This window comes from Pleurodeles waltl, chromosome 9 (genome assembly GCF_031143425.1).
Source record: "Pleurodeles waltl isolate 20211129_DDA chromosome 9, aPleWal1.hap1.20221129, whole genome shotgun sequence".
In the NCBI taxonomy this organism is placed as follows: domain Eukaryota; kingdom Metazoa; phylum Chordata; class Amphibia; order Caudata; family Salamandridae; genus Pleurodeles; species Pleurodeles waltl.
Window position 1 is genome coordinate 866,585,271 of NC_090448.1, and position 15,285 is coordinate 866,600,555.

Below are 15,285 nucleotides of genomic sequence, written 5' to 3' on the forward strand. Positions count from 1 at the left end.
CGCTTTAACTTTAAAAAGTAGCAGGGAAAAGCCTCCTTAGGCCCTGGGAACCCCACCCCTCCTTTTAAATTCAACTTAAAAAGGAGGAGGGGCTCCTGGCCAAGCCTCATTAGGCTTCAGGGACCCCATTGCTTGGGCCCAAATTCAAGTTAAAAAGGTGAGGGAAGTTGCACAGCCAGCATCAAGTTAGTAACCAGCAGCAAATATTCCACTAAGACCTCTAGAAATGACTTACAGAACTCTGTCGGAAAACCATTAGGGCTGCATACCTTATAACTTGGAAAAGTTGTAACCATCTCTACCTGCTCTTCTTTCGAAAATGGATGTGCTATACTTTCCACATCTTCCTCAGTAGAAGTGGGAATATCCAACCTCGCCAGGAAATGCTGTAAGGCTCCCTTATTGATCACTTGATTATGACTAAAATTTTGCCTAAAGTGTTCAAGCAGAATGTTACCCAACATGGTTGCTCCTTACAACGAACCCCCAAAATTGGGCACTTGAGAGCAGGGATCTGGATATTCTCGGGCCTTCCATACTAGAAACTTTCCATCAAAATTACTCTCCTCATACATTTTCTGCATGTAGGCCTGATTTGATACACAGCACTTAGCACAGTCACTTAATGCCCATTTAGCTTTCTCAGGGTCTTTTCTATTCGCCTCAGATGGCTGCCTCAGAAATGTACCATGAACTTCCTGACCAGCCTTCACCAAGGCCAGTTTCTGCTTTCCGGTATTTCTACTGTTGGCCAAATCCTTCACGATCACCTGACCCTTATATATGTTTTCAGTGTATTCCAGACCACATTTGGCTGGGCCGACCCATGATTCCTTAACAAAAATTATTTAATCTCTTCTTTCCTTATCCTGACCCATCCCTCCTCTTTAGATACTGTATAATAAAGTCCTGCCTCCTCACTTGGGGACTGTCCATTTCCTCCAAGATCTCCAGGGTCTGCTGACCTTTAAAAATCAGGGTTCTAGAAGTTTAAAAAAATAAATGAAAATCAAATCAATCCGCGAGGCGCTATGAAACCTTCCAGAGAAGCATGTACATTCTTTCCTAACTGAAAAGGCATCCCTTCAAGGGTCAAGTAATGAGAGAATTTTGATTTCTGCATAATGCTCATCACCTTGTTTTTTTTTTGTCTTTTAAAGTAACCGAGGAATCTATACTGGGATTTTGCAAAAAGAAAACTCAGAAAATGTGTTGGAAGGTCCAGTAATGGACAGTGTAATAGTTGTCAGTAGACGGACACTTTATAACATGTTAGCATCTTTTTAAGCTATTTGCAATGAATGGACAAAAAAAAAAGAGAAAGTTTAGGATATTATAGGGGTGAAAGTGGTCCCAAATGTCCATCTTATGGTCTTTGGAAGCAATGCCCTTCAAAACCGTAAACAGTCACATTTTTGGTCACAATATCAGTTAGGAGCTTGGTAAAATTTGAATCCTAGCTGAATCCACTGGGAGAGGCACAGATGACGTGATTGTGGAAAAATTTGCAGGAAAAAAAAAGGGTTAATTTGGAAATGAGACTTGGAACGCATTAAAAAAACAAATCTGTTGCAGTATGGAAAAGGCCCTTACCAGGAAGTGGTAAAAGTCTAAAATGTCATATTGAGTGCTTACTTAGGAAAACAACAGGTCCTGTGGCCTGAAAGTTTGGTCAGAGGCAAGAGGCCCGTGGTGAGCGCTAGGAATATCAAGAGTGCCGAATACCAAGGCTACGTAGTCTTAATTCACCTGATGTCTCTTTAAAACAAAAAAAACACTCCTCTTTATCACACTCTTGCAGGCTCTTAGTCATCCATTCCTTTACCCTTTGTCACAGTTTTGCCATCGTTCTCTTCCTCCTCCTTTTGTTCTTTTCTTTTTGTTTTTCTCTCTCTGGTTTTGCATGAAAGTCTGAGAAGGAAAAATAAGTGTTGCTCTAAAAATTGTGTGCCGGTTGGCCCCACCTGCAACTCCAGACTCAAATTAAGCACTGGCCATACCATTCTTTGTAAAGAGAGATACATACATGGTTTATCCTACCCTCATTTCAACTTGTTTCTCTTTTCTTCTATACGTTTTTTTACTCACTGGCTTTTGGTGCATGTTAAGTGTGGTTAGGTAATAACTCTCACAAGTGGCACATTAACATGGCAGCTGAGCTAGTGCAGCTTGTACTCGTATAAGTGACCTTCTTCTCTTCCATGCACCAGTATAGATTCTTGCTCTAGTGTTGGTATCACCAGTCTGCCTCAGGCCTGAGCAGTACCTTGTTTCACAATCAATAGAACTTAGTTAACACATGTTCTATGGTGTCTTGCTCGCTTACTTATGCCTACTACCTCTCCTGGAGTACAGGCCATCAACAAGTACTTTCCAGTCATCTCTGTCTTAAGCTTTTCTTTCAATCTGACTCCAGTGTAACCCATTTACTTGTAGTCAGCCTCAAGGGCTCGGCACCAGGTGTATTTTGGCCTTCCTCTTTTCCTTTTCTCTTGAAGGTTTTCAGGTCAGGCCTTGCCTGGTTGTGTTTGATGCAGGCTTGAGAAGGGAGTTACCTATGCAGCTTCAGTGTAGTTTCCGCAATTTCTTCATGAGAAGGGAGTTGAAACGTCACCTTACTTCGTCGCTGATGGTGTTTGGCCAGCAGATTTGGAGGATTTGCCTCATATCGGTGTTGACGAAGGTCTGGACTTTGTTGGTAGCGGTCACTGTCTCCTCTAGTGTTCTGTTCCATACAGAAGGATTGAATTTATGTTGGTGTTAAAAAGCTTGATTTTGGCTTGAGGTATCAGGTCTTGGAGCTCCAAATCTTCTTTAGCTGAATGAAGGCAGCCCTTAATTGACTGATTCTTGCCTTGACGTCAGCATCTGTGCCTCCTTGCTTGTCTAGGACACTGCCCAAGCAGGTGAAGGACTCAACCTCTTCCAGTACATTGCCTTCAAGAGTGACTGCAGGAGTGCTAGCCATGTTGGCCTTCAGGATCTTGTTTTTTCCCCTGTGGATTTCGAGACCAAGCTGTGAAGGTGTGTCTGTCGTTCTTCACTTGCACCTGCAGATGGGTTTGTGAGAGTAGGGTTAGGTAATCTGCAAAGTTCAGGTCCTTGTGCTGCATCCATGAGGTCCGCTGGATCCCATTTCTTCTCCCTGCTGTAGTTGTTTTCATGATCCATATATGGGCAGCAGGAAGGGAAAAGGCAAGAGCAAACAACCCTGGTTGACTCCTGTCTTCACTTCAAGAGTTGTCCTCGATGGCCTATCTTTTCATGTAATTCCCTTATAAGAGTTCCTGATGATTCTGGCACACTGTAGTGGCAGAGGAGTTTCCAAAGGGTCTCTGTCCATGCTGTTGAATGCCATGCCTTCTCATAGTCAATGAAGTTGACACAGAGAGAGGGATTCCATTCCATCCACTGCTCAATGATGATGCAAAGTTTTGCAATCTGGTCTGTGCAATATCCATCTTTGCAGAAGCCAGCTTGCTGGTTCACAACTGAGTGTCGACTTGCTGCTTCATTCTGTTCAGTGTTGAACACGTTGCCTAGGGTTGAACTATCCATCTGTAGTTTGCACAGTTACTCAAGTCACCTTTCTTCGGGAAATTGATGAGATTTGCCTCCTTCCGGTCTGATGGCACTTTCTCCTCTTCCCACACCCTTCCAAACATGGGGTAGTGCATCTCTACTGATGTTTCAATGTTTGACTTCAGTGCCGCTACAGAAATTTTCTCAAGTCCTGCTGACTTCCCATTTCTCAGATGTTTGATATGATGTAGCAGAAATGTTATTGCTACTGTGATATCACAGTAATCATCTATCCGTGACAGTTTACTCAGTTTATCTGAAGCTCTAGTGGGTTAACTGTAAAGTGTGAGCTGAAAGCCTATATTAAAGGTGCTCTCACTGTAGACTAGTGATTTTAAATGATGTGATATAGCCCTAAAACTAAAGTATAATCATTTGTTTTGATTTCCTGTGTTTATCATATTAATAGTTTTCACAAAAACAACAATGAATTTCTAAAAAGAAATGTTTTGAAACTTACATCCAAAAGTTGAAAATGCAGTCCTGCATTATAGCTAATGGAATGTATTAACAGAGTTATTTTTTTGATTCTACTGTAACATGAACACTGACAACACCTATTCATGAGGAATTCATCATTTTAAAGATGTTATATGTGCATTATTTTGCATAAATGAATGTGCCAGGTTAAATTTTATTTGCTTCAGTTGAGCCATATTGCTTTGCTAGGTCTCTGACTTTAAAAGAAATGACATGTTAGCAAAAGAAAACTAGCTTTGTCATTCTTTTCAGGCTTCAATCCCATGGAAAGCTAGCTTGGAAATAAATATTTTATTGTTTTAACCATAGTGAGCCTCAGAGAGTAATCTTGAGCCCAGTATATTGGGGAACTGTGGAAGTAGACTGTATACAATTGTTTCAACCCTCACAGATGAGATAAGATGGGTGCCTTTCCCATGTCGGTAATGGGAATCTTTCCTGATGTTTCAAATGACTGTGGCATGATGGACTTTGATTGGACAGTTACACCTTCTGATTCATGTGGAATGATGGATGAGCGAATCATCTTGCACTTTGGACTTTACCGTTCCCCAGGTGGACTTCTATTCTTCATTCCACTACTCTTTCTGGATCCTCTTGGGACTATGTGAAATACAGACCTCTCTAGCCTTACCCTTCATTTTCAATGCTTCACTGAGACTTAGAAATATTGTCCCTGCCCAAAGAAGAAGGCTCTTGACTGAGCTTCTGAAATGCTGACACCTTCCCTTTTTACCTACTTTTTGCCAACTTTAGTCACCTTTTACCCCAGATGTAGTTTTTCTGAATTCTTTTCATCTATTCTCTTTTTGCTCTCATGTGTCTCAGCCCAGCACATTAATGTGTGACTTGCTCATCTGTAGTGATCTCACTTGCCCTAGCTAGCTAACTTAGATGAATTTTAAACTGCCTTAATGCTTAAAAGAATTGAACAGTGCTTGTTTTCTACCCACCAAATTATTCTATTGATGTTTTGTATTCCTGTTATCGAGTGTTTAGTCCTTTTGATATTATATTGCTTGAATCTTGTTTTTCGCCTTAGTCATCCCATGACAATTCTGTATATTTATAATCTTGTTTTGAGAATCATTTACATAGTTACATAAATCTGAGGCTGAATCTGTAATAAAATCCTTAACTTTATTTCAGACTGGAGTTTTCCTTGTATGGTCTAATGGGTCATCCGGTCATCTAAATTATACTGTTTTGAGTTTTATGCCTTCTTTTCTACCCCATATGCTGGGCAAAAAAAAATCACTGGCATGATTTGAAGCATAACCGAAAAATGCTTTACCAGATGGCGTGCCGTATTTCTTCCTTAGTTAGCCTTCTACAGTCGACTGGCAATTCCTTGTAAGCTGGTTGTATGTCTGGTGGAGACTCCGGCACAGGCTGGTTCAGCAGTTCATCAACGTGCTCCACCAGTCTTCGTTGTTGACCTTCTTTACCCATGATGATCTTCCCAGTGTTGTCTTGAACAGGCCTTTTTGGCTTGCTGTATCGGCAGGAGAGTTTCCTTGTTATGATAGAGTTCTTTTAAGTTTCCAAGGCTTGCTGTTTCCTCCATTTCTGTGGCAAGACCATTAGTAAATCTTCACTTCTCTGCTTTTAAATCTTCTATGTTTCCTTGTTATTTTTGGTCTATTCACCTTGAGCGTTTCCTTTTCCTGCTCTTATTCGGCTTGTTTTTTTCTTTCTCTCTTGGATTTTGCAAAGGGTCTCAGTGGAGATCCATTCTTTATGCTGGTGCTTCTTGGGACCCAGAACACCCCCCCTCCTGGCCAGTAACTCATGGGAGGTTGAGGTCACTGTTTCTTAGATCTTATCCCATTGACTTTCTACTGGCTCTCTGTCGTCCTCCAGTTCTTGCAGGACTTGAAACTTGTCACTGAGGGTGACTGAGTGTTCACTCTGATTCTGTGCACCTTTGAGGGGGGTGGTATTATATCACTAGTGTAGGTTTGTCAATTCCATCCATGCTTTAGCCTGGTCACAGAACAGTGATGGTTTGAGATCATGTCTGCTCCTCTCAACACTTTCACATCCTGCAGGGACCTCTGGAACGTCTTGGCAATGAAGGCCAGGTTGATCTGATTCTCTGTTGAAGGGTCTGTTGACATTCACTCTACCTTGTGTATTCTTCTGTGGGAATACCTATAAAACTGTTCAGGGCAGAGAGATCTGTAAGACTTTCACCATTCTCGTTCGTCTCATTAATGCCATGGTTGCTCATGATCTCTTCGTACCCAGTGTTGTTGCTTCCAATCTTGGCAATGCGGTTCCACATCAGTATGGTGATGCCTACCTCAAGACTGTCACTTGTAGACACAACACTGGATAATATTCATTTTGATTCTCTTTTTCTTTGTGAGGAATGTCGCTGTGACTGTGGGCAACCCATTCAACTAGAGTTCTGTTAGCTGCTAGCATCAGTGCTACTCCCAGAGTGTGTGGAGTGTTCTCTTCCTCATGACAGCAACGTTCCTCCTGGAGCAACTCTTTTCTGTCTGGACTGTATCTACCAGGTCTCACTGAAGTTAAGCAGCGCAAAGTTATATTTTTCATCTCTGCTGCCACTTGGACTGTGTTGCCTGTCTCTTACATGGTCCTAACATTCTGTGTCCTGATGGTGATGGTCTTGGTCGAAAGCAGGAGGATCAGTTCTGTGGCCTACAGGGATCTCAGGCTTTTACAAGGCCGGCATGTATTTGGTTGATGTTTCTGTAGCTGGGATTTTTATTGTATACTTGGTGGGGTATCTAGCCCCACACATAACCCTCCTCCTTTCGCAGCAGGGCTTGGGGCCAGCTATTACAGTTTTGTGGTGTATGGAAATCACCAAATTTTCAAACATCCCTATTGCTGTCACCAGTCTTTTGTCCTCTTTTCATTTGGAGGAGTCATACATTAGTGACAGACTTCAACTCTGACTGCAAACTTTCCCACCACAACACAAGCTAACCCACTCAATCGGAAAAAACTGAGAAAAATCGGGGTAAGAGCAATAAGGAAAGGAATAGGGTAGTGGCCATCTGTAGACGTCTGGTACATGTCCCACAGAATACACCTTCCTTAGTAGGTCACAACACATTTATCGCCTATTTGAAGTCCTTCTGAACCACAGCCACTATGGAGCTCTAATACAAAAGGTTGCAGCTTAAGGCAATAGGGTACTTCACAAGAGGAAAGTACATCTCAATATGGGCAGCTTTATTAATACCATTTACACTGAGAGATCATCACAAATACATTCCTCACCTTCAAAGCCATAATAATGGTGTAAAATCTACACTTACCTAATAAGGAAAAGAGAAAACAGATCCACACTAAAGCATAAGGGGTCAATCTGGCTTGGTGAATAAAAGGGCTAATGTCTGCTGTAAAAGTTCTACATTTGAAATCGTAGGGTCAAATTTGATGTTCTGGATTTAGTCTTGGATTGTTTATAATTCACCCTTCGGCATAAGCATATATTGAAATCTATTTTTGAGAAGTATAGGATTAGATCACATTATGATGCACTGCTGGTAAGAACACAGATGCACATTTTGGAGTTACAATTGCAATAATATGTTTTTTAAAAGTCATTCAGAAAATGGCATAGAAGCCTGCTAGTTTATCATGTAAAGAGTTATTAAGCAAATGATAATTGATTTATTTCAATTGATCATGGATGGCAATTATTTAATGAATGATATGATGTATTTCATGACGTTTTGTTAGTAAACTAATACATCTGAATTAGTAACATCTACAATTTTAGTAATTCTATGATCTCAGAACATCCAACTTATGTCCTATTCAATGAAAATGAGAGTCAAACATATTAACACTCGATTTATTCTTTAATTCCAATGGAAAGAAGTTTTATTTACAACATAGTAAACTACACAAAAATGAATAGTATAATCCAAGGGCACTCACCTCTTCTGCAGTTACCATGGCAATGATGGCGACACCTTGCTCCCACACCATCTGCCAGAAATCTTGACAAGTATTCTGCAGTGGGCCTTGTGTGGCGATATAGTCCCATTCTTCTCCAGCAACAGTGACCTGGAAGAAAATTCAAGAAGTTGCAACAACAGTGAAAAGTTACTTGGCACTAGGTGAATGTGATAAACATGAGCTTTTCTCTGCGAGGATAACATGTGTTACCATGTATGGAGAACAATTGTATTTTCGGTCTCCTTGCTCACTCACAAGAAACTTATATATTGATTGTGATACAGTCTGGCTTTATTTTTTTAACAAACCAATTTTTGTTGATTTTCATCTGTAACAGAACAAAAATGTACAAGTAAAGTATCAGCAAATGGCCTGTAATGACTGTCTTCATTTTGAGAAATTAAGAAGATGTAGTCCGGTATTACTAGCCAATTCAACATTTAGTCCGTTATCTGTTGGACTGTAATCATTTACAGCCCAGTCCCACGAAACTGAGTCAACCATAGTCAATATATTTTATTATGTTTCCTGGGGCATTCCTGAGGCATGGTGGGAGCAATGCTCCATACTCTGTAACCCAGTCTATATATGATTCCAATTTTCCCCCCACTTGTCCAAGGTAGGAATACGCATTAATGAACTCCCTCCTGAGATGTGCTGTTGGAAAAGCTATTTCGTTGCCTTTCGAATTGCCCTTAGGTGCCAGACTGGATCCACAACCTTTTCCAAAAATTGCTCCTGGACCCGGAAGGCAAGGCCATCTGACTCCACTACAACTTTGTACCATCTCAGAAAGTGACAGCCTGGATCTTGATAAAGGCACCATGCCTGCACACTGACATCAGTTTAATATTGAAACCTACCTCACCCTTAGATGTTGTGCATCAGTGACAAACTGAAAACAGTGACATTGTGCAAAACCTAATCAGGAACATTATTAACACCCAGAACTCCACTTCAAACAAATGGGGGGAGGGGGTGGTGAATAATCTGCAATTAGAGTATCCATCAGAAAGACAGTTACCAAAGGTAAGTAACTTGTTCTTCTGATGGATATTTCTAACCACAGATTCCTCACCTTAAGAATGAATACCAAAGCAGCACCCTATGAAAGATGGTGGGTATGAAGAGTGGATTTTACACTAGGAGTCCTGCAGTCCCAAGTAGGCAAATTGAGCTTTCCCGTGGAGTTGATACAATAGTGCCTGGTGAAGATGTGGACTGATGCACATATAGCACCTGGAAGATGTTAAACACTGGAACACCTCAACTGAAAGCAGTATTGGCAACATTGGTTCTGGTGAATATTATATAACAAAAAAGTCAAACAAATAACCTTCAATGGTGCTATTGAAAACCCTTGCAAAAGCCAAGAAAAAGAACAATCAAAAGTACTTCACAAAGCTTCAACAGAACCAGATAGACCAGATGGTCTTCACACCTAGGCCACAGACTTTGCAAGTGGACAGAATAGAGAGACTTGGTGGAAGGACGCCAACCAATGATATCCACACCCTCTGAAGTTAAGTCAGAAACATAAACCTGGTTCCACTCCGTCTCCACATGTAGACGTATTGGCTGTAGTGGTTCAGAAGAAGATGGCTGGAACAGTAGGTCCTCCTGAAGAGGATGACATAATGAAGGATAAGTGCACAGACTCAGTGGTATGGAGTACCTGACCCTCCAAGCCGTCTGTTGAGTTAAAAATGATCTGAGCCTGGTCCTTCCTGGTCTTCTTCAGAACTCATGTAAGCATCTGTAGAAACAAACTCATAAAGGAGTCCCTGGAGACTATCACTCCTCCAACCAGCAATCAATGAGCCTCCTTCGCAAGGATGGTGCCATGATCTGCATGCGTCTGAACAGAAATGGTAGGAACAGAAGGGGGAGTAGATAACTGCAAGACAGTCAGGTATTAGAGCAGTAAAGGCAGTGCAGTTTGGAGCACCAGCTGGGATGATTTGCTATGGAGTTAAGGTAGTCCCAAGGAGTAGCTTAGGCACTTCCTGTATTGTTGATGACACTGGCGGACCAGAGATAGCAAGTTTCCCAAAAAGGCAGGCTGAAGTACAGTTGTTATGGAACTGCTCATGAGACAAAGTCAGCATTGTCAGAAACGGCCTATATCCAACAGACATGTCCATCATGGATGCCTAAACATCCTTAGAAAAGCCTATGGTGTGCGTCCAAGCTTGAAGCCGATTCATCAAACTCATGCCCATAACATAGCCAATGCAGTCAGTAGTGTCCAACACAGCCCATAAAATATATTTTTTTTGCATCTTGCCAGTCATGAGTCGCCCCGGCAGAACTCCTCTCGGAGAGTGGACAAGAACTCGCCCACCATATTCACCATATCCCAAAAGAGCACGAATATAGTATCCTCACAAGCAAACTGCAATGAGGAACCTCAAAGTCAAGCTGACTGAGAAGAAAACTCTCTTGCCTAATGCGTCAATGCAACTTTGTTTCCTGTCGGGGGGAGAGGAGAAGGTACTCATTCACCTTGCTGACCGAACTTTGAACCACAAAGCTCTTGGTTGTCAGGTGCTCCAGTGCTCTAACAACTAGCGTTTTCAATGCAATAGTTTTCACATTTGTGAGAGTTAGAGCTTTTGGCATTGTAAATGACAATGTTTTTTTACCTATGTGTTTTGGTTTGGAGTGTAGTGGAGGTATGCCAGGTGCCAAAGGAACCCTCCCCGGCCTTTCACTGCAGGAGAGCGGACACAATAAAGCTGCCATCTTGGGGGTGTTTTTGCCTCACTCCTACAGACTGTATACCCTAGAGATGCAAACCTTTGAAGTGTGCTTACCTAAACTTTTATAGCACCAAACAAGCAGCACCTTTATGCCATTTAACCCGAAGAATGAGGGGGTGAAAAGAGTTAGGGGCAAAGAAACGGGGGCAGCCAAATGTTTCTGTGTGTTAAACTTCTAAAGGAATTATTTCTCTACATTGGCAATACCAGCCTAAGTTTTAAAAATACTGACTGTATACAAAGAGAATAACAGAGGAGGCAGCTCAACTGCAAATGAATGATAGCGATTTCGTTAAGAATGGCACCTGCTTTGCAGCTCTATGAAATGGCAGAACATGTATTACCAACCGCTATATAAAAAAAAAAAAAGTTATTCACAGTCTGCCCCAACACGCACCTGACAAAGAGCCCTGGGGGAGCGAATACGGCATATGGGCCAGAGCTGCTGACTTTCGAACTCTGAAACACAGCTCGTGTCTCGGCACCGGCTCAAAATCCTGTGATTCTGGGCAAATCACTTCATCTATCCTTGCTACCAAAAATGATTGTGTTCTTGTGTAATGTAACCGGTGCTCATGTAAAGTACTGTAATTCCTTTGAATCAAGCTCTGCTACATAAAACTGCAAAAAATAAATAAAAGCGTTCCAGTACCTTTGTGTTGAGTTCAAGCTACACAAAACTGCAAAAAATAAAAAAGACATTGCATAGAAACAGCAAGATGCCCGAAACCAAGGAACAGGAAGAAACATAACGCCATCAGCACAAATTGGCGAGGCAAAATGAAAAAATAGTGCGCAACACTAAGGTATCTCGCTGATCGCACAGTAATCCATGTAACAGGGTAAGTCTCCAAGGTGGTAACAAAACAGCCTCAATGTGGGACAAACAAAAGCTTTTACCAACGACATCAAGTGATTTTTGAAAGGCAGGGCCAGGAATGAACGAAAGTGATGGGAGTGAGATTGGTGTGATTAAAGCCCACAGAATAGATTACAACATGTCGAGAAAAGCAGCGCTTGCACGCTGCTATGCTCGGGCTAAAACGTCAGGGTCACCAGGAGCGGCCTGTGGTGCCTCCCAATGTTGTAACTCACTGGTGGTGCTGAACACAGTTTTGGTCATGCTGCTGGCAAGGCCTAAAGGGCAGCAAGGGCACTGAGGTGGAAGGGCCAGGCTAAAAGATTTTTGTAACCAGGTGTGCTTTGGTCTCCACTGTAGGTAAATACAGTTCCTGCATCACTACAGACCACCACTGCAAAAGAGGCACTTTCTCCTGTCAGCAGACCCAGTGAGGCGCCCAATTCCATTTTAGAGGAGATATCAAGGTTACTGGGATCTTGAACATTCAACTACAGACCTGCATCAGTATAGTGAGGAGGTAGAAAATGTCCACAACCAATTCCACACCATCAGACAGGTAGAGCATACTGAAGTCCTTAAACTGCATCTGAATCTCAACCAAAAGTATACTCAAGCTGTCATTAGTACTTGCTTTAAGGGAAAGACACACTTGCAAAACGTTCCCACATCAAAGGCTGTGCAGTAGTAATCTCATAGCAAAACATGGGGCGAGATCTAGTTAAAATCAAACTTGGATCCAAAAGTGGCACTGGCCAATGGATTCAGAACCAGTACCTTCAGAGCACAGACCGGCGCATAAAAGGCTGGGGCCGGTATAGCCTCGGACATAGGTGTGGGGGTGTGGCCTGGTGGTGGCAGGGAGTCAAGCGGGTGGCTGATATGGTCAGATGTGTTGGAGCACGCCCCCACCACACGGAGCCTGACTGCAGGACCTGACGGATCCATGGGACCAGAAGGAGCAACAAAGGTAAAAGGGACCCCGTATCTTCTGGTAAAGCTGCAGCAAAGCCCCCTTGAAGGCCATGACCTGCTGTGGAGTTAACATTGGCCGGATAATTTGCGGCACATCAGCCCCAGTTGGGGAACAAGGTCAGAGTCGCAGAACTAACATGTAATCTGTCCCTTGGAGTGTTGTGACTGAATGATCGTTGGCTGGAGCAGGAGCGGCAGGTCAACGCTCCCACCTAGACTTCTTGTGCTTGAGCGGAGACTAGTCTTTTGACTTCATCTCAGACATAAAAGAGGGCATCGACCTTGATCAGGGCCAGCGGTTAGATAGGGCACAGTTCTGAGATTTGGACCACGACTGGCCTGGTTTCTAGTGCTTGGTGACTTAAAATGTCAACGCCTATTCCAAGATGGCCTTCAGATAGCATTTGTTGCATGACTTCATGTTTGTATTTGGTGCAAACGTCGTGCCTATCTGAAATTGGCATGTGCTTCCTGCATGTGCAGCATGGTTTGAAGCCTGTAGTCTTCGGGTGAGCCATTTCCCCAGTACATGGTTGTAAAAAGATGTTTAGGTAGACCCCCAACAGAGTTTGGGAGCACAGCTCTGGATCTGCACTGAACAGTTTAGAAGAAAAGGGACTGAAATCAGCATGCCAGAATAGCACCTAAATAAGGCTGCTGGACGTTACTTATGGAGGAGGGACAAGGCCACCATGGAGTCCAATGACATCACCTACCATCATGAGGGAGCAATTGCTTAAAAACGTTCTGGATCCAGTCTGGGGTAATTCAAAATATAAGTAACCAGTGGTTAGAAGTATCCATCAGAAACATGTATACACCATTGGTGCAGAACTATAGGCACAAGTATGAACTGGCAATGTTTTATGCATCCCATAAAACTCATGTAAGTGCGTCTTTGGTGCACAGAAACATGCATTATGCATTATGCATCCTTCAAATTTATTGCTGATACAAAGTCTATTTCATCTGTAGAATCACATATGGTAGTTATGATTTAGAGCCTTTATCTTCTGACCAATCTGCTCAGTGGGTAGAGGTTCAGAATAGGTTATCGTCTGCAGTCTTTTTTTTGGAACCGAGAAGGTATGTAGAGTACACATCTTTAATTCAAAGTGACATTGTTGATGGCTCCCCACTTGTAAATTGTTGCCTACCAGTTGACATCTCCCAGTCCCGCTCCTACAATACAACTCAATGGAGCATTATGGGGGCCAAGTTCACATACAATTAAAGCCATACTGATGGTCATCATCCACAATTTAGAACTTTTACATAACTGAGCTATTAGATGGCAGGATTATGCATAAAATAAATCTGTGACCGATTCACATGCAAAGGCCAGGGATTAGAGTTACATAAGGCTCATAAACAAAACAAAATAAAATATTTGTAATGACAATCTCTGTATGGCTTTGCACTCTTCTGTTTGGGTCTATATATCTCTTTGGGTTCACTCATCCGTAATAACGGATTTTCACTATATGTTCCTCTTCTCTGTGTGTCCAATGCAACTTCTGATGATTTTCCTTAATGGTGCTGGTGCTTTTGAATGAACTACATTTATGTCCACTTGTCCCCCTCCCGTTCCTTCTCACCATCAACCTCCTTTTTAACAATGGTTACATTTGTGATTTTCCCATTCTGCACTTGTGACGGAGAGAGAAAAGTAGCAGATGTTTTAAATGGGTTTTCCCCACAACTATCTCTGATTTTCACTTGTGCTCATGGAGTATGAATATTTCTCAAAGTACTTACCACAGGGTACCTGTGCAGACTGACAGAAGTGGTATACTACAAGGGACTATAGACATCTAAGAATCACGAGGAGATTTTAGCACTTGCCAGCCTGCATGTTTACAATACATTTTATATGGTGTGCTGCAAAACATTTTAGCAGAATATGTATAGTTGCGTTCAGAATGACTAAAAATGATAATATGAATCATGAAAAAAACAGAAGATGACACAAAACAGAGAACATGGAAGTAAATGTTTACACTCATTGAATTTTTGATTAAAAAACATGTTAACTTCCTATGGAATTTGATCATTTGTTTTGGTTTGCGTGCTGATTAAATTGATGTGGCAAAGCTTGAAAAGCTACTGTTGGCCAAGATTATGGGAACAGCTGAGGAGCCTTTGTTCGCTTTTCCTTTTGAACCATCTATCCCTTTGCAGTTTTGAATTTGATTGGCATTGTAATACCAAAAATAATATGGTTCATTTATTTACTGCACAACAAAAACAGTAATAGTTTTATCGATCTCAGAAGGATGAACAGCTTACTCTAACCAGGTAGGATTCAAACCTGGGATTTGTTGGGTAAACATACGGCACTAGGCCTATTAGCATCTACCTGTTTTTTTGTTTTTTTTATATAAGTCACCAGCCTGCCCCTTTGGACAAAGATCTAAATGCTGTGTTAAGGGGAGGCTTGAAACCCTATATGAAGATGGTCATTGTTTTTTTGGACTGTACCATTTAGACCGTGTCAAGAAGGTTGCATTTGTCATGAGTCCCATGTCCAAACTCATGCAAGACAAAACAGGACATAAAGACAAATCTCACTTAATTTCCAAGAAACTACTTTGTTTCATTTTCCACTTTCATTTGGAGCATTTCAGCCTTCATTAGCTTCTACCTTTTGTGCAACCAACGACTGCATAAGCTGTTTTTTCC

General features: G+C 41.9%; 1 protein-coding gene across 2 annotated transcripts in view; it reads right to left on the minus strand.

The window, feature by feature from the left end:
* The window catches only part of PTPN21 (protein tyrosine phosphatase non-receptor type 21), a 351,990-nt gene that overhangs the window by 90,387 nt on the left and 246,318 nt on the right, over positions 1-15,285 (minus strand). For both annotated transcript variants that reach the window (XM_069208139.1, XM_069208138.1), the window contains one exon: positions 7,987-8,115. In XM_069208139.1, coding sequence (XP_069064240.1) covers positions 7,987-8,115 — 129 coding nt within the window. The remainder of the gene's footprint in view (positions 1-7,986; positions 8,116-15,285) is intronic.